Source organism: Falco punctatus (assembly GCF_963210335.1).
Source record: "Falco punctatus genome assembly, chromosome: 2".
In the NCBI taxonomy this organism is placed as follows: Eukaryota; Metazoa; Chordata; class Aves; order Falconiformes; family Falconidae; genus Falco; species Falco punctatus.
Window position 1 is genome coordinate 32,281,076 of NC_137581.1, and position 20,004 is coordinate 32,301,079.

Genomic DNA, 20,004 nt, shown 5'->3' on the forward strand with positions numbered 1-20,004 from the left:
AGTGCTGTATTTTATATCAACTGTAATCACAAATGTTTGTTAACATAAACCTTGTCTATGGATTACAAACTTACTATGCCTTAATACATTCAAGACATTCAACATGTTAATTAATAACAACAGTGGCAATAATGATGATCCATCAGCTAAAACATGCCAACTACATTCATACACAGTAATAATTCAAATCATCCTTTTTCTTAGTTTAAGCATGCTTAAATGCATTTCCTTGAACAGCAAGCATTGGAAAACAAATGAGAAATCATAGAAGAATTATACCTAAAATTTTGCAAATCTTCATTGTTTGGCTTCCTTTCCTTTTACTATACGCTATTAACATAAGAATTTGTGTTTGAACCAAGTCAGAATAAAGCCATGGTGTCACTTGCCAGAGCATGGAAAATAAAACACTGCATTGTAAATCACAGCTCCTGTCTTGCAAACTGCATGATTTAAAAATGTAACAACTACAGTCATCTTAATATTACTACTGTATCACACACCAGGCAAAACCTGAACACCTATGTTCAACAGTCTTTACCTCTCAGATTTCTACTGGACATTTGCATTCAAAGGCTAACATTATCTGATCGTCAGTACATTCTTCATAAGTTGTATATGCAAGTCCATTTGTGCAGTAGATGCAGTCTGTAGCTTTCATATTTTTCACATTTAAAAATATTTATTAGCTAGCAGTTGTTAACATTATACGCATGTCAATATAATTTTTAATTCTTTGAGATAGATATATGGATAATAATAGTATTGTTGAAATATCGGGGGATAGCACAAGTCTGTCTTTCTTCCCTTTGTGCCTCCTGGTAAATCCGTAGCTGTTCTTAGTTACAGTTTTTAGGCTAGTAGGTCCTTCATATTAACAGTATGAAAGGGCAAATAAAGGACTTCAAAATTCTGAATATAATTGAAATTGCACTGATAGTGAAAAGATGCTGGAACAGTGCCTGCAGCTCTTCATGTCTCTGCAATTAGGCTTGAGCAATGGGGTGCAATTCTTATATGTTTGTAATACTCAGCCTTCTTCCTTGAGGCTTTAAAAGGATCTCATCCCATATATTGCATTTTTGAGCTGTTAGTAGTGAGTCTTTGGATACTTGTGTGTGGTCAGAGTTTCTGCCCACAGCTACATGTTATGAACAAAGGGACTGAAACCAAAAAATGGAAGCCCAAATTGAGTGCCAAGAGCAAGAACTGAGCACCACAGGAAACATCTACCTTCCTCTGAGAATCAGAAGAAAATTACTTTGATTCCTAAATACAGATTTTCAGGCTTAGCCCTGAACACCCTAGAAAGCGATACTGTTCAGCAGGGCTACAACATGGGACATTCCAGCTGTTAGTCCAAAATCCAGCCCTTTTTCATGCTTCTCTTTCAGGGTTAACATTGTGTAACTTGGGGATGCCACATGCCAAATGCCACATTGTCAAAACAGACGCTGTAGCTCTCTGAAGACCAAACTCCTGCATCAGCAGCACTGAAATGTTTTATCATGGCAAGATCTTGGGTTCTTACTGTCCTTCTTGAATATCCATTGCCTCCATAGTTTTGTTTCCTTATCTATGGAAACACGTAATAATTCATCACAACTGCATTAAATCAAAAGAGAAGCTATGAATGAATAAAAACATTTGGTCAATATATCTACCAGTCGTCATGGCTGTTTTCAGGAATGGACAATATAATCAGAAATCAAGGAAATTATAAAGAAGAATTTTCATGGCCCTTCATTTTCAGTGCATCACAACAATCAGAAGATTCAGCCTTTGTGTTTGCACTTTCCACATTAAATCCTAAAAAAAAAAAAAAAAAAAAAAAAAAAAAGAATTGTAAGTAAAAATCACTGCCCTGAGCCTCTGTCTGCCTAGGTGAAACTCCAAGTAGCAGGGACACATTGCACTACAAGGGGGCACATCGTTCCTCTGGCAAGGCTGACCCTCAGGGAAGCAGCTTGCTTGTAAATCAGGACTACATGGAGAAACTGAAATGGTGCCTTTTGTGTTCAGCCGCAGCAGAACTGTTCAATGAACTAATGGAGAATTCGCTTCTTTTCTGTCTGTATTCCTTATATGAAGCGTGCGTGCGCGGGCTTTGGATAAAAGCCAAGTCTTTAAATAGCACTGGCCACCAGCAGAAATCCAAAGGAGTGGATAATAAACTCAGATTAATAGAAAGAAAAACTGTCCCCATTTCTGTGGCATTGCTCTTAAGTGCCTGGCTGGGGCTTACTGCCTTTGCCTTGCCACAGAGCAGTTTGAAAGAAGAGGCCAATTTCTATCCTGCTACTTAGGGGCCGACTGCAGCTCTGGGCAGCACCAGCACAACGTACCCTGCGTGCTCTCACTGTGTGTCTGCAACAGCCACTGTAACCAAAACCAGCTCCTCAGCTTCTCTCTCAGATGTTTAGCACAAAACTGTTCGTGAATGATGAGGAAATGCACCAAAAAGACAAGCAGAATAATTTACATACATTTGATGTACAGCACAGTGCATCTGTTGCGTGGTTTCCATATTCATGCTGTTCTCAGTGGAGAATCATTTGCTTTGTGCTAGAAGAGCATACGCCCCCGAGCCTCCTTCTTTGCTCCCCATTCACTTGCTCCTGTATATATTAATTATTTCAATGGGATTTCTTCCTGGTTTCCTGTCCCCGTAGAGTAATAATGATTTGTTCTATCAACCCTCACAGTAGGTGGATAAACATTACTAGCCTCATTTCGTGCACGGAGAATCTGAGACAGGAGGGTTATGCGCTGACTGCCGTTGCAGACAAGAGAGGCTGTAAGGACCAGTTTTGGCACATAGGAATTTCTTTGTTGCCTCCCAGGTGCATACTGTGCTCCCACCCACACTGTTGAGCTTTTCAAAACCGAAGGACAGCATAACCTTTTAGGAAAAAAAAAACCAACAAAAACACCACAAAAGCAAACCTAACAGGCATTGTGCACATTGTGGCTACAGTGGATTTCAATTACAACAGCAAAAAAGTATGCTCAACTTTGGATGTGCCTATGTGTCTTTTCTACCTCTTGACACACTGGGCTTGCTTGCACACATGTAAATGTTTGTAGGATGAGGTGTGCAGGTATTTCAGGATGTCCCAGGTGGGAAATTTGCTGTTATTTAATGCCTGGTGAGCCATAGGTAGAGGGATACAGGATGAGACCACATTGCAGAACTACTCAAAATAAGATAGACGGAGGGGGCCTGTGTCTGCCCAGAAGACTGCGCAGGGTGGATGTTATCTCTTGGCACAGCTGAAACAAAGCAGACTGACCTCGCAGCACCTCCGTAATCCTTTGCTTACCCAGGGATACCCAACACCGCCTCGGCTGCGCATTTGGGCACAGTCATTAAACATTAAGGAAGCTAAACCACCTGACACGTGTGAGGGGTTTACTTGCTCTTTCAAATGTCAAAACCAAGTCAGGACTATGAGACAGCAAAATTAGACCAGGAGAAATCCTCAGGGCAGCAGCTAATGCAATCAGCATAGCTGGGACCTAGTGAGGCAAAGCGGGTATCAGTCCTCCCTCACCTCAGCATGGCCCCACAGCTTGCCAAGGGTTATTTCAGGTCAGAGAAACAGCCAGAGATGATTTCCTAGCCTCCTCGAGACCCAGTTGCTCCCTCTTCCTGCCTAGAAATGTCCCTCCCTGAGGCTGCACTTGACTGATCAATTAATAAAGGGGATTCAAGGATACAGGAGATCTCTTCCAAACCCTTTCCCCCACAAAACCTACAAATCTATGCAGAGGAAGGTAATATTTAAGTGTTAAATTGCCCAACCTCCCACAGTCCTTGGCTGAAGGGCTTCTTCCTGAGCCAGAAATGCTTAATAGCCCTTCCTGTGTTTTTTTCCGTGACTCTAATTGCTTTTGCAATAATCTAAATTTTTGGCATCCACAGCATCCTCGAGCACTAAGTTCCACAACAGAACTATAAAAAGGATGTTAAAAGGACCCTTCTTTTGCTTCTTCTAAACCTGGGCACCTCATCGTCTTCTTGACGTCCATACTTCTATATGCTGAGAGGCAGCAAATAATTAACCTTTTTTAACTTTCTCAGTTAATTTCAAAGACTGCTGTCATATCAAACACCCCAGACATCTCTTTTTAAAGCTGGTGTGTCCTATTCCAGTTTAGTATTTCACTCCTTGCCTCTCCTCTTGGTACTGTTACTACTTTTATCATACCCTTTTGACACTGGGAGGCCAGAACTCCACATGGCATTTGACGTTTGGGCATACAGCAGTTGTATATAAAATGTGTATGTGTGTGTATACATATATTTATTCTGTGTGTGTATGCAGACATACATATGGCAAGGATGTTTCTGGTTTTATTCTCTATTTCTTTCTTAAAATTTCATTAGCAGTTCAGTCTTCTGATCAGCACTGAGAATTGTTTTTCTGTTTTCACAGAGGTATCTATTATTGCTTCAGGCAACTCTGCCCGGATTTGTATTCATTAGCTAAACTGCTTTTTACATGTAAATCTTCTTAGCAGAAATACATGAGATGGGCCTGTTCCTCCGTTTCTCTTCTCTGCCTACAGTATCATGGCCCTGCAGATAGACTTCCATGTGCCCACTGGCCCAGTGAAGGAACCAAACAGTGAGGAACATCCTGGTTCATCCTGTGTGAAAGTAGTGGCAAATAATACAGATTTTTTTTTGGATAACTATGGAAACTGTGCAACCAAGTGTCCGTGTAGAATGTGACAACTGAGCTCCATCAAGATCTGAGCTTCAGACAGACCCCTAAATCCACTTTAATACAGGTTCTGATCCATCCTGTATTTACAACACTCACAGGGGAATGGGAGTACCCAGCCCCCAGCCCCTTTTTCAGTAAATGTTTGTTCTGCAGAAGAGGATGGAAATTTCCATCATGAGATCTGAAAAACAAGGCAAACTTCTCCCCAGAGTGTTGTGTGTCTAACTAATCCCCCTGATGAAAGAGGGCAGGATGATTGACCTCTCAAGGTCGTTTCCTACCCTAATCTTAAAGTGCCTAAGGTTATCAGCGATCTCACAGATAGATAAACAGATCAGCCCTTATTTCCTCAGAGCACATTTGTGGGTGACAATTTGCAAAGAGCTGCTTCTACCACCCTTCTGTTAAAATTCCCCATTTAATAATGGCTTCTATGGTACAGACCTTTATAAAACAATTTAACCAGAGGCATTCAAAATCACTCAGAAGCTGGGTGATATCTCCTAAGCCTCTGAATCCTTTGTCACTCAGGTCCCTTTTTGATTTTCACAGAAGGGGGGGGAATACAGTAGACACAAAACCCTTATCAGAAAATAATAAATAACAAATCTGTCTTGGGATCTTTGAAAATAATAGCAGGTTTGTATTTGCAATTGACAAGTGTTATGAATTCAGGTTAGTGGATTACTATTTAGGAAGCTCTTTTCCAAAAGGCAGTCTTTTAGTCCTATTGCCTGCTTTCCTCTAGAGTATTTTAAAGTGATGCTTTGCACAACTGGGAGACCAAAAGGTTGATCTTCCCATTCTCTTGTAACACCATCTTTATTCCTGCCATTCTCCTGGGGCATCTGCAGCAAGGGTTGCTTTACAAACATAACTGAGCATGTTCCTTATTTATTACCTGCTGGCAAATCCAGTGCCAGAATTTTAGGAATAACATCATTAACAAGTTGCGTGCTCTGATGATTATTTCTCTGTTGACAAGACCGAGAGCTCACACCACATAACAATGAACTAAAAAGCATGCAGCAGTGGATTAAAATGGAAGAATTCAATTTCAGTCTTCAAAACATTTCTGAAGCAAATGTCATTTTGAAAAATAACAGCTGAGTGAGTGTATCATGGCAGGATTAGCCCCTCTAATGGTTAAAAGCTCCATAGGCCCCAGCTGATCCACATGGGGATGCTGATCACCTGGAGAGAACGGTATTTGTGTGCAGCATCCGAGTGGCCAGGGGCCCAGAGAAGTTGGATCAGTTACAAGCCCAAGATCACATCTGTCTTGCGCTGGTCCTGGGGCATTCCGGGTGATACGGGAATGACACCAGCACCAGTGGAAACAGCTCTGGCCTCCTACCAAGGTGAGTAGAGCCCTGCTCGCCACCCACCAGCTCCTGTCCCACCATCTAGTGGGGCGTCTCCGGATGTCACAAGCACCCAAATAAGTAGGAAGCCTTAACACCTGGAGCGCAAACACAGATTTCTTGAGTCTTTTCTATGGGGATCGCTGAGTTAGCTGAGGATACAGTTCAGCTCAACGTCTTCGGGAGCAAAATTAGGCAGAGGCTAATTTGCCTTAGAAAAAAGCTATTCAACTGTCCACGCCACCACTAGCCCTCCCAGCTCCCCTTCCCTTAGGAGCAGGCCGTGCTGCTCCGTGAGAAGTCAGATTCAGCTCACTTAACAAAGGGATCTGGCGGTGAGCTGTCTGTTCTGTGGAGGTTAAATACAATGAATTCCACTGTCATTTTTGCAAAGCAATTGAACTATCCAGGCGTGTGCTGATTCCCGCAATTTTATTTTATTTTTTTGTGTGGATGAATTTATAAATCTTCCATTTCTTTGCAGAGAGATCGAGGCTTACTGCCTGCAGATTAAGCAGAGTACCGGCAAGCACGAGAGTAGTTAAATCCCTGCTCACCTTTCCCTTATGTTTGGCATGGAAGGAGCCCTTTCTGCAGCCTATCTCAAACCTGAGTCAAAGGACTGTACCACATTGTGTTTAAAGAGGACTAAAGCAGGGACTTGTACCAGGATTAAAGCTCTGGGCACTGCAGAACCTGAATGCTTCTCCCTCTGCACATATGTGATTTCCACACAGACTTATCTTGCCATGCAGAACAACAAACACATTCTTCTCTTACAACATGTCTCTTCCAAACCCTCCTGTCCACTCTGAATAGGGTTATGAGGATATTATTTTTATCCCAATTGTGTAACCAGTCTAAACACGTGTAAATGACAGCACATAGCTCATCTAAGAATCGCAGGGTGACACAGAATAGGGCTAAAAGGACCTAGAGGCAGTCTGTCCATCTGTTGCAGGGCAGGGTCAGCTGTTACCTGTGTCATTCATGGTGGATCTAACATACTTTCTGATCTCACCTAAGCAGGTTTCTAGCCTATTCTCAAAAACCTGCAGGGACAGTGAACTAGGTGGACAGTCTATTCCTTGCTTCTCTATTGAGAGCGCTGAAAAGCATTCCCAGTGCCTAATTTAAACTCTCTTGCAGCAAAATAAACCAGCTCATATTCCTTCTACTCATTCCCACTGCTCTTCTGAACCCTGCCCTATTAGTCCATACCTTTTTCAAAGTGCATTACTAAAGCTGGAGTCAGTGCTCCAGGAGGTATATGCAGCACTGAACAGAGCTCAGCCCCTCACATCTTTAAGACAGCAGCAGTTTCTTACACATAACATCACCAGTTATATATTCCAATATGGTGTGGGCTTTTCTTAAAACAGGTAAGACAGATAATACTAGGAAAAAATTCTTCACTGAAAAGGTACTTAAGCATTGGAACTGGCTGCCCAGGGAAGTGGTGGAGTCACCATCCCTGAAGGTATTTAAAAGATGTGTAGACGTGGTTCTTAGGGACATGGTTTAGTGGTGGACTTGGCAGTGTTAGGTTAACAGTTGGACTTGATGATCTTAAAGGTCCTTTCCAACCTAAATGATTCTATGGTTCTATGATTCTGGTTCAGCTTTGGATCTGCCAGTACCCCAGATCTTTTCTGCAGAACAGCTGTGCAGTTCTCTGTCCTGTGCCTGTAGCTGATCATTTCTGCTCTGCAGTCAGAAGCATGACATCAAAGCAGCCATATGGAGTGCAGCATCAGCCCAGCGTCCCCTGGCATTTGCCAGCAGCAGAAGCCTAGGGAAGAGCAGAGGACCAGGGCCAGTAATGAGGCAGTACTTCCCCCATACACCATCTCAGTTTCTAGCAGCGTGCAGCTCAGAGTTTGCCTGAGCCTTGTATTGCATCCTCATGTTTAAAAGCCTTTGAAAGATTTTCCTTTAGTAAATTTGACTGCTCTCTGACCTACTGGCCTTGTCCAAGTACCTTCTAACTCTTCATGCCATTTGTCCGATGTGTCAAAATAATTTTTTAATTAAATTCTCAATCTGCAATACCCTTGTGGTCCTTCCCAACCTAATGCCTGCAACTTTAATGAATGCACCCTCTTTCCCAGCATTCAGCACATCACTGAAACACTGAATGGCAGCAGACCCAAGACAGGAGTAGGCCTTTCTACCATAGTTCTTATAGTCACGTGGATATTTATGTACCTAAGTCTAAAATGTGGCTGCAGCTTTGGGCAGCACCGTGCTTCAAAGGTCTTATCTTTACAATTCCAGTCCTGTTTTTCCTGAAAATGCACTAGTTGCAGTGTAGCCTGACACCCTCACACCTCCCCACCAGAGAGGTTCTAGGTAAACTGAAATGGTGCACCTAATGTCACAGATGAGAAAAGGCTTTTTGTTGCTGTGCAGTGACCTCTGTCTGTCTGAAGAAGCGCAGCCAGCCATCAAGCAAAACAGCTGTGGATGTGTACAGCCAAGAAAGATGCAGAGGATTTTCAGGGACCCAGCTGCAACAGAAAGAACTGTAAATACTGTAAATGTCAGAGTAACAACGCCTACATTTCTTATGAGTGCAGGAGGGGTTGTTGCTGAATTGAAGATCTTTCTTGTATTCTAAAAAGTGATGCCTTTTTCTGGGATATCTTCATCTATCTAATCCAGTCTAACATATACTATTATTTGTGAATAGGTCAGACCCGATAAGCTATACTGATGATCAAAGCTCAACTCTTTCAAGTATCAATCTCGGGATCTGGGATTCTGACTTAGTACTGTGCCAATGTAGATATAAATTACCAATTTTTACTCAAGACCCAAGAATTGCCAGGGCCTGAAAGGCTGACTATATCATGTAACAAACACACCTGAAAGAGTCAAAAGGATGGCCCAGTTTTCTGAGGTCAAATCCGAATTAGTAAGGTTTTTAGCACCTAAAGATCAAACCTTTATTGCCCTGAAACTCCCTGGGGAAAGAACTTGAACAAAACCAGTTTGAGCTACAGTTTTTATCTGGATGGATGGAATGAGGGGCTATGAAGTCACAGCTCCTGTTTCAGTCCTAAATTCCAGCCAGATTTGTGAAGACACAAGCTGATCACAGGCTTGCCATGCATCCTCTCTCCCAATGCAAGAGGCTTTGTGCCAGGAGATGTGCTGGGGAAGACAGCACTGGGCACAGGCTGCCTTGCCAGGCCTCTTTTCAATGCCAGTCCTGCTCAGTTGTTTAGTCTTCAATTTTCCAGTTCCTCTCTACCAGGAGAAATACATATTTATACACACATACATACATACATATATATATATAATTATATATATATATAGGACCCTCTCCCGCATCCAGCAAATGATGTAAAATATCACCACTACTATGTGCCTTTTACAGCCTTTTACAAAGGTTAGAACAAACGCACTGGTGCTGTCCCTTACATGACAGCCCAGCCTCACCTCTCATTTGTTTCCACTGACTGCACCTGGCAGGAGCCTTAGCTGCAGGCAAGACCTCCTCCCTTTTCATACAGCTCAACAGGAGGCACCACAACGGGCTGAAAACGTATTGTTCACTTAGAGAAAGAACGGCAAAGTATCAGCTCTCATCTGCCATTTTAATCCAAGACACAAACAATTAGTTGAACACAGTCATATCCAGATGCTAATATTTGGTGGAAGTGAGTAACAGTGCAATAATTCCCGACTAGCTGAGATGCGTCTTCCATGAGAAAGGCTTCTTGTAAGACTCTGCAGACACCGGCCTAGAAAATCCACCTCAAATGATATTAAAAGCCTCATCTATAAAAACACAGGACTTTGTTCAGTCCTTGGGGATTTACATGTCTCCAAAGATGAGGTGCACTGTCAGGAAAACCTGTCACATCATTTTAGATGTCACTCAGCACCTAAAAAGAACGTGCTGCGGGAGGGACCACCTTTTTAACCAGCCTACCACACTGGAATGTATTAACTGTTGGCTGGATGAAGCAGGTGAGGAACACTAAGGTTTTCTTCAAACAATGCTGGTTTTGAGGAGTGGGGGTGGTAAATTAATGCATTTTCTAATCTAGTTCATGACAATGTATCAACACATGACATAATTGCCTGTTTATATAGCATCACAGGAACTTTTCAGCAATGGTACCTTGGTGAAGTTCTTCTTGCAAAACCTATACCAATTAAAATATCACTTAGTCCTGGGATTTATTCAGGGTTGTCTGAGTTTAAATTAATTTTAAAAGCAATTCAAGTTAAAGGGATGCAAAACCTTGTCATGTCAACACTCCTAGTCCCATTTAAAGCTTTTTCCACTTGATATTTATTTAGTTTAACTCCACACCAAATTGGTGTTCACACAGGAGCCTTGACCTATATAACTGACACATTTTTTAATAGTATCTCCCACTTCACAGCTGCAACTCTGAATGTAGGCAAATCAGCCTGAAGGTCCATCTAGCTTAGCAGTTGTGTCAAAGGGTTTCTACCTTGACTCCAGTAAATTGAGTCAACTGCTGAATTTGTAAGAGGTTTCAATACCACTACAGAAATATTCATTTTTCTAGAACAATCTCTTCAAAATATAACCAAATTGAAGCACACCTACTAACTGGATGTTTTTAGCTGCATATTACATTACAGTGAAGGAGCCAAATGTTCCCCTGTCACTCAACCCACTGCTGAAGATGAAAGTTGCTCTTTTTCTATTGCGGTTTGTAAGAAGAGGGGCTATCTTTTATCGGGCCAGCTGCCACCGAGACAAAACCGATAAGCTCTGGGGCAGAAGCCCCTTTTTCAGGTCTGAAATAGCAATGGTAGTCATGAAGGTGAAAAACAGCAGAGAACGACTTAAATTTAATTATGTAAGCAGCTAGACCATCTGAAAAAAAAAAAAAAAAAAGGCACTGATTTCTAGAGCAAAGGAAGTGATAACAGGGGAGGAGGAGATAAAACTCGAGCTCCTCTGGCATACGCAAAGCAAGCAATGAGTAATTTACTGCCTGAGGAGGTGAGGGACAGGCAATTGTATTCTGTGCCCCGGTGCCTCTGTCAAGTCCAGGATCATTAGCAACATTAAGCATTGTAGGCCCCACGGTGTCTTTTGAAGGTATTTTGTCAATGTCCCCTAAGAATTAGGGTTCAAGGGGGGTCTGCATTAATTTCTGCTGTGACAGGCTGCTGCAGAAAAGTACGTGCAAGGGGGAAATAAGAGGCCTAGGCATCACTGTCCTTCTGCCTTTCACCTTGACCCTGCCTGCCGGGCTTAATCTGACTTCTCTGTGGACAAAAATACAAGCAATATACCTGCTCCAAGCAGTCCTTCCGCTAGCACGGAAGTGGCGTCTCTGAACATACCCAACTCTCGTTATCGGGGGGAGGAATAACAGGAGGACTCTAACAGCTTCTTAATTGTTTGCCTATTAAAGAACAGCGTTTATTTGGAGAAGGCGCAGCACCCTGAACAGTGACACCACCTCACGGCCCTAACAAGGTGTCAGGAGCTCCCCAGCAGCGAGTGAGCAGGGACCACCCTCAGCAGTCCCTGCAGGTGGTGGGGCTTCCAGCGAGGTCCCCGCAGTGAGCGGGCAGCGCCTGCAGGCGGTCGCGACAGCCGACAGGCGCGTTATCGGGCTGCTCGGGAGCGGGCACAGCGAGGCACGCCGCGGGGCACCGAGCGGCGCGTCCCGGCGGTGCGCGGGCGAGGCGCGGGGCGCTCCCCCCTCCGCCTGAGCCCGTCCCGGGCTGGCGGTAGGGTTCGCGCCCGGGCCGGGGCACAAGCCAGCGGGGGAAGCGGCCACGGGCGCTGGGCGAACCGCCCGGCCAAAGCACAGCGACGGCCCGCCCTCGGCCCCCGCCCCGCCCCCGCCCCGGGCAGAGGGCCGCCCCCCGGCCGCGGCTCCCGGCCCCGTCAGCAGGGGCACACGCCGCCCTGCCGCCGGCACGGCTCTGCCGGCGGGTGCGGGGCAGCGGCTCGTGCTGCGGGACACCCCCCTCCCCCCCTTCGCCAACGGCCGCTCTAACGGCCCCGCCACGGGCGCCCCTCGCGCCGCCAGCCGCCTCCCGCCCACCGGCCGCGCGGGGGCGCCGCGCGGGGCGGGTGCGGGGGGAGGAGGGCGGGGGGAGGGCGCGCGTGCGCGATGACGCGCCGGGACGTGCCCGCTATATGAGCCCCGGCAGGCGCTGACTCGGCCCTTTCCGCCTCGCTCCCGCCCGCTCTCGGGTCGCTGCGCAGAGACCCGCGCCGCCGCCGCCCGTCGCCGCCGCCATGATCATCTACCGGGACTGCATCAGCCGTAAGAGCGGCGGCGCGGCGGGGGGGGGGCGGCGCTGGGGCCGGGAGGGGCGGGCGGGCGGCGGCTCGGGCGGCCGGGGGAAGCGGCTGGTCGCGGCCTGGGCCCGGCCGCTGGGCCCGGCCGCTGGGCCCGGCCGCTGGGCCCGGCGGTGCCGCGCATGTGCAGTGCGGGCGGCGGCGGCGGGGGGTCGGGGGGGGCCAGGGCCGGGCCCGCGGGGCCCGGGGGTGGGAGCCGGAGGGAGCGTGGGCCCGGCCGGGCGGTGAGGGGAAGGGGCCGCGGGCCGGCGCGGGGGAGCGGAGGGTGGAGGCTGACGCGGCGGCGCCCGCCTGTGTGTGTCCGTCCCCCGCAGAGGACGAGATGTTCTCGGACATCTACAAGATCCGGGAGGTGGCGAACGGCCTGTGCCTGGAAGTGGAGGGGAAGGTGAGTGGCCCGGCCGCCCTGGGCGGTGGGGGGGGGGCAGGCCTCGCAGCGGTGACTCAGGGCCGGGGAGCCGGGCCGGTGGCGGAGGCACGGCTTGGGGAGCGGGGACCGGCTTCCTGCGGGGGCCCGGCAGGGGGACACCCACCGCGGCCGGGTGCCTGTGGCCGGGGCAGGGCCGGCCGGTGGTGAGCGAGAGGGCCCGGGGCAGCCAGGCTGGTGTGCGGCGCCGGCGGTGTAGCAAAGCCTCGGTCAGGTCAGGTGTTGGGAGAGCCGTCTGGCTTAAACCGTGCTCGGGCTGCAGTCAGGTTCCTTGCGCTTAACTGTGGCTCTGAAGTCATGCCCTGCTGTCAGGTCATAGATGTGTAAGAGCGGTAGCGTTAAAACTTTCGCAGAGCCGTTAAGTTTTTTGATGTCTCTAAATCTAGATGGTCACCAGGACAGAGGGTCAAATTGATGACTCTCTAATTGGTGGCAATGCCTCTGCTGAAGGTCCTGAGGGAGATGGAACAGAAGCCACGGTCATAACTGGTGTCGATATAGTAATAAACCACCATCTTCAGGAAACCAGCTTTACAAAAGAATCCTACAAGAAATACATCAAGGATTACATGAAAGCGTAAGTATTGGTAGGCGTTATCTTTAAAAGGGATTGCAAAATTTATTTAGTTTGCTGAGATTTTAAAAACAGTGTTGAACTTTATTCCCAGTAGGTGTTAGTTTTGATACACGTGCCAAACTGGCTGTGAACTTCTGTAATGTCTTAACGCTTGGCTGAACTGGAGCTCTAAAGAATTGATACTGGAATATCTAAGTTTATTTTGGCTGAGGTAGAGGACCTGGTCATGTGCTTTAGATCTTATTTGTAACCCTGTTGTTTTCTTTTGGGTTTCTTCATGCCAAACCTTCATGTGGAAGGGGGTTAGGTGGTCAAGAAAAGCTTCCTGAAGCTTTTCTAACTTGACACTTAAATGTCCAAAAATGTGTGTGAATGAAACTTCTTGCTAATTTAAGGTGTAATTTCTGTTGCTCGTGGTTCAGTGGGTTGGTATGAAAGGTGAAAATGCTTTCTGATACTGACAGAGAGTACGCTTGGTGCTGTGGAAGTGGCTTGCTAATTTTCATCTACCACTAGAAGTGAGCTTGATGATTGGCAGGCAGTGTTCTGCTAGTTCACTTAAAATTTGGGGGCTTTGAGAGGGAACAGGAGAAAGGCAGCAAAATCACAGTTTGACTGCTAGTAACTCTTCTTGCTATGGTGTGATGCTGCACAGTGAAGTTATTAAGCTAGAACATGTTTTCAGTGTGTTTTTCCTTCCAGAATCAAAGCCAGACTTGAGGAACACAAGCCAGAGAGAGTAAAGCCTTTCATGACTGGGGCTGCAGAACAAATCAAACACATCCTTGCTAACTTCAAAAACTACCAGGTAATGAAACTTCTGTCTCTTTACTGCAATGATGCAAGCTGCAATTGGTTCATCTGCTGAACTAGTTTGAGTTTTGAGGGCCTCTCTTGTGGGGACATCCTTTCTCTAAGAGTGCTAGGGTCTCTGAGAATCGGGGAGGAGAAAGAGCGAAACACTTGGTGTTCGGGGGTCTTATTTCAGCTTGCACTGTTTGTAGTTAACTACATTTATAGTTATCGCCATTTAGGAACTGTGGAGTTAAAAGACTTGAAAGAAGGAGAACTTTGTCCGTTGTGTCTTACTCTGCTGTTCATAGTAGTGTGGTGTGGCACTAAAATGGATGAGCTGCAGAAAGCAAAATTGCTGCAGGTGGTCGTGGAGACTTCGAACTTGGAGATGTTGTAGCTTTCTTATACAAAAAGTCACTTTCTCCTGGTCATAGCTCATTAAATGTCTCAGTAACATATTTCTCTGAAGTTCTTTGTAGGAGAGAACATGAATCCAGATGGCATGGTGGCTCTTCTGGATTTCCGTGAGGATGGTGTGACCCCGTATATGATTTTCTTTAAGGATGGCTTAGAAATTGAGAAATGTGTAAGTACTGACCTGAAATGGATGAATGTGCCTAACTGCTGCTACATGATTAGCTCTTTCAATGCATCACTTGTTCTCTTGTATCCCTGTTGAACAGTAGCTGCCAGTTCAAAAACTTAAAAGTTCATGTAAGTACACCCTAATTGCTACTTCGTGTTATACAAAGTGGCTGGAACTTCCATTGTATACTATTCAATTATAGTAAAAGGGGACATAGTTTCACTGTAGCGATTCATGGTGACTTAATGGCTAAGAAATGTAGGAAGAATTGCCTTGGCGAAATGTGTAATTGGTTATGGTTTTAAACTATTAGATTAAAGACAATGTCCTCTGAAATGGAGCACTTGCTACTTTGGTCCCTCTTGTGGGGGGGTTAATTCTGAAGTATTTGGTCATGTTTTTTCTTCTTTCACTTAATCTGATGCCCTTATTTTCTTATGCAAGAACTGTTTAAATATTGCCCTAAATTTGGGATCACAGTGATACTTGACTGAGTACTTAACCTTATTCTACTTGGAATCTCCAGCTGTCTAAGCTCAGACAGCTCCTGTGGTCTGCTTTAACTACTCTTGGAATGTGATTGCAGTGAAACAGTATTTGGATCCCAACACCTGCACTTTTAGCTTATTTGGAGAACTGTGGAATTTGATGCAGACTAGCGGTGTGGAATCACAAATTGCTTTGCCCAGTCATTGTGGACTTACGAAGTCTGTTTATAGCCAGCTAAATTTATCTGTAAGCCTTTTACAGGCTTTCTGGTATGCCAGTCATGTAAAGATGAACCAAATTCTATTGTGGAGCAGTAGTCCAACTAAGGGAATGCTTTTACTGGCCAAAACAGACACACAGCTTCCTGCAGCTTGACTGAAGGGTGATGTCTGTCCTGGGCCCTAGAATAGGTGGTCACCTGGCAGGTACCTTCTCAGACCAGAAGCTTGCATGCATCTACCCTACTTGGGCAGACCTTTTGGATTCAGGTAACACTATCTTCAGGTAGGTGGAGTTACAGGAATAGTATCAGGGTGTTCCAGTGGGCAAAAAAACTTACAGCTTTTTTGTGTACAGCTCTCTTAAGAGAGACATACGTACGTTGTAAACTTCAGTACTTCTTTAGGGCATACTCTTATTTGAAAGGAAATCTGAAACTTGGTGTGTCAAGCAAAAAGGGGATGAATAAGCACCCAGTCTGGCTTGCTCAGCAGCTGGTACCGGTTGCTCTGTATGATCGTAAAAAATGATCAGCATCCTCTGATAGACCATGAGCATTCTTTCTGTTGCTTTCTGGTTTGCACTAAGATGCAAAAATGACTTCCTTGCGCTTTCTGCCTGCCTGACTGTGGCAGCTCAGATTGAATTAGGGAATACACAAGTAAGTTACAGAAACTTACTGTGACTGTCTTGACATTGAACTAACCCTTGCTACTTTTGTTTCAGTAACAAATCAAACAGTATGGTTTTGGATCACTTGTCTTCATAGCTGGCTGCTGTTTCTTCTTCATTGGCACAACACCAGGAATCGGCAATGTCTAACTGGACTGATGTCATCTTGAGCTTTATTCACTTATTTTGACCCTGATTTGGAGTGGAGGCATTGTTATAAAAAAAAAAACCCAAACATCTGTCATGTAGGTTGTCTAAAATAAAACTCATTTAAACCCATTTTAGGTGATGCCTTTTGGTCTAATGTGTTTCTTAGGGTAACTTGCAGGAGAGGTTGCAGCAAGGTGTTTGTCCAAGGATTTGGTAGTGCGCTAGGACCAGGCTATACTACTGACAGTACAACTTGACTGTTTCCAGACAGACTTCACGCAGTTTTTACCTGTGGCTTTGGAGTGCAAGAGCAGGCAGAGGTCAATAAGGCAAAGTCCAAGAAATGCCATCATAATGGAGTGGACCACCTTCGTCTTTCATGATTGCTCAGAGACTTCTCTGGAAGAGATACCAAAATTGGTAAAACAAAACAAACAAAAAAACCCCAAACAAATACACCCAGAATGGACTATGCACTATTCAAGCTGAGTGCTGGCTGAGCTGCTGAGCTGCTGTGTCAGACAAGGATACTTGAGTCTGTCCTCAGTTGTAGTATGACTTCAAGATCAAGGTAGGAGGATGGATGGAACAGGAGTCAACACCAGCACACTGTCTGAGCCTGAGTACTGGGAACACTGGGGAAGAGGGTGAAATTTTATGAGGTTTTTCAGCACAGCCTGGCTGTGGTAATAGCTCCTTTGTATTTGACAGCTATTCAGGAGCAGGTTAACTAAACTTGGTCAGTTTGCAGGGTTCGGGGGTTTTCTGTACTACTAGAGGAAGAGAAATGTTGGAATGACCCCGCTCTGTCATAGGTGCATTACAAAGCAAGTGTATGCTTGGGCTCAAGACTTCCTGGAGTACTTACAACTTGCTGTGCCTGCTGTGTTCCTTGTTAGGAAATGCATCTGTTTGACAGACCTGGAGCAAACCACTGCTGCTTCTCTGGTTCTTGCTGGGATGCAACAGTAACAGGTTCCTTGCGCTTTCTACCTGCCTGACCTGATGGCAGTCTGGATTGAATAAAGGAACACAAATACCTTCACAGAGAGCCTTGGGGCAAGGGGGTTTGTTGTTGATGCAGTGCATGCCTGACCAGGGGTGTTGCCTTGGACTGGAAATCATAACTTCTTCCCTACTGCAGTGATCGCAGGGGTATCGGAGGTTAAGGTGCCTGAAAGGGGAGGCCGTGAGGCGCTGGCTAGCTGTGGACCTGTGAGGCCTCAGGCCTCCATTTCAGAGTTTTTGTCTGTCTTGTTGGTTTTTGGGCCCTGGTGCAGGAGGGTTGAGGTGGAGCCAGGTTTCTGCAGGGGTGAGATAGATGTGGCAGCAGGCTGGGAGGAGTGAGTGTCTGCGGAGGTGGGAGTGGAGTGTGCCCTAGTTATCTCGGAGGTTCCTATCTGGTTTGTCTATTTTAGTTCTGTGGGAACTTCATTTACATATGTGGTGGTGTGGTGTGTTGGTTGTTTTTTTTTTGGCTTTCCCAAGTAAGTCGGGCCAGCTGCACTGCTGGCTGAGGTACAGCTTTGGTGTAATCTGAGTGATGTAAATTAATACTCCTCTGCCTTTACCCTATGGGGCTGAAAGGGAGGCAGGTTCAAAGCCTAAATAAAATCAGTGTGAGCCAATTTTTGTTTTCCTTGCAGAGGCTTTGTTTAACGGGGTTGGGTGAGGATGTTGCATGTGCTGGGAGCTTGGGAACACTTGCTCAGTTTGAGACTCTGCTTCTCAGTGGAGTAAGGTTAGTGTAGGCAGGGCAGTGCTTGTATGGCTGTGCAGCCCCTAACATCCCTGGCTCCCACTTCCAGTCAGTGAGGCAAAGTGTTCAAAACTGCATGGAGCTGGTACGTGAGAGCGAAAATGGCTCTTCTGCCTGCTTGCCTGGTTATGCTGGGGCTGGGAACCCTGGGCACAGGCTTGAAGCAAACTGCTGTGTGGCAGCTGTGTACAAATGACGTGGTGCTGCTTTGAAAAGCAGGTGCTTAAAAGCATGATGAGCACTGCCTCGCTGTTGGGTTGAGTGGCTTATGGCAAATTGCGTGCCATCCTGTCTGTACTCCAGGCTAACTGGGATATTTAATTGGTGTGTGCAAGCATGCTGAGCTATTGGGTTACATGCTCCCATCAGTCTCGTATGTCTTTTCTGTGTGGTGGAGCCTCTGATGGGGAGTCTCCCTTCAGCCTGTTGTAGGAAAGTGTCAGTTCAAGGACTCTTGAGAATGCAGGATTTTGTTCTGTTTGCTTTTCCAGTGAGCCCTGGCAAGAGAAGCGGTTTTGTGGCTGGCTGCACTGTGCTTCCCAAAAATGCATTGCTGCCTTCGCTTTCTTGGGGAAAAGGGCAAGTCTTGCTGCTCTGCAGTGTCAAACGTGCCAGGCACCAGTGAGGAGAGGTTAAACCACAGCCGGTGGCAGGGAAGGACTGTGGCAGTGACAAGCAGCGGTCTCTGCTGCACTGCTGTGGTAGCTGCCTGCAGTGGAGGCAGGGTGAGGGGAAAGGTGGGATCCAGCTCCTTGCATTGGGAGTTGCTGCTTGCTGTTAAGTGGGAGGCCTGCGATGCAACTCGGCTGAAAATGAAGTTGGCATATTTCTTCATAAGCCAATTCCTCCTGTTCTGGCCCCTCTTCGTTTCAAGCAGCTGCTCTGTGGGGCTGAAAAGCCAAAGAGATTTGAGAAGGCAAGGCTTTGTAAGGCTGTTAATGCTACAGCTTTGGAGTTACTGAATTGATTAAAAAAAACTCCTCATAACAAATTACCCTATTGCTTAAACACAGCCTGAACTGAAGGACAACTTTAAAACTTACCCCCATCTTGGTTTAAAGTGTGCTTATCAGGCCTGTATCTTGCATTCCTGGGAAGATATTTTCCATGGCTGGAAGGACTGTGGAGCTGGGAAGGATCCAAACGGCTTTTCCCCAAAGCCTCGTGGGGTAGGTGAAGTGGCTGGGTGTCAGCCCTGCACAGGGCAGGAGGCTGTTCCTGCACCTCCCATGAGGTGGCTGCTGGCAGGGGAGGGCTGATGGGGGGGGGGGGGAGGGGAGAGACGGGACTAGATGGACACCTTCCATTTTAATTTTGTACTTCTGTGTTGAAGGTTGTGATGTCTTTGGGCTGGAGGAGGTGGCTACTGTGCTTGGCATGTGTCCTGTGGTCCCCTTTGGCCTTTTGCTTTCCCACCCCAATGCTGCTCTTCTTGCTGCCCCAGCTGGATCTTGCCCCACCTACAAATCTGTTCTTTTTTGCCCTCTCAAAGCATCCCTGCAGTGTCTCCAGCCCCACAGCCCAGCGCTGGTAAAATATCCCACCCCTGTGGACCAGTGACTGTGCTGTTAACATTTGAATGACGCTGCAGCAGCTTGCTGCTCCTTGGCTGCCTGCTTTGAGGAGAAAGGGTGCAAGCCTGGGCATGTTGATGCTGTGGAGGGAACAGCTGGCGTGCTGGGAGAGGTGCTGGTGGGGCCATGGGGAGCTGGATACCCCCTTACCCCCTCTTGGGTACTCTGCCCATTGGCTTTGCCTGTGCAGCTTGGGCGGGGGGTGGGTGCCAGAGCCCAGGTGGGGGGTGGTCCTGGAGCCTTGTGCAGCCCTCGGCTTCTGCAGAAGGAGGGAGAGCCTGCAATAAATGAATGGATGTAGGGAACAGAGCTGGGTGGTTTTTTGGGTTGTCCCACCCCCTGG

At 46.6% G+C, this 20,004-nt stretch overlaps 1 protein-coding gene and 1 long non-coding RNA gene across 3 annotated transcripts in view; both read left to right on the forward strand.

The window, feature by feature from the left end:
- LOC308059434 overlaps window positions 1-7,274 on the forward strand; it is a 27,476-nt gene extending 20,202 nt beyond the window's left edge. The window contains exons 3-4 of one of the 2 annotated variants that reach the window (XR_013926235.1): window positions 1,395-6,094; window positions 6,582-7,274. This is a non-coding gene — a long non-coding RNA (uncharacterized lncRNA). Of the gene's footprint in view, window positions 1-1,394 lie in introns of both variants that reach the window. The other variant, XR_013926234.1, reaches the window with a different exon arrangement.
- A 4,944-nt stretch (window positions 7,275-12,218) lies between these two features.
- On the forward strand, window positions 12,219-16,457 carry TPT1 (tumor protein, translationally-controlled 1). The gene is made up of 6 exons (XM_080376778.1): window positions 12,219-12,378; window positions 12,728-12,801; window positions 13,227-13,417; window positions 14,120-14,225; window positions 14,682-14,798; window positions 16,233-16,457. The coding sequence occupies exons 1-6, from the start codon at window positions 12,351-12,353 to the stop codon at window positions 16,233-16,235; spliced, it is 519 nt and encodes a 172-aa protein (XP_080232904.1). The 5' UTR covers window positions 12,219-12,350; the 3' UTR covers window positions 16,236-16,457.
- Window positions 16,458-20,004: the final 3,547 nt, after the last annotated feature.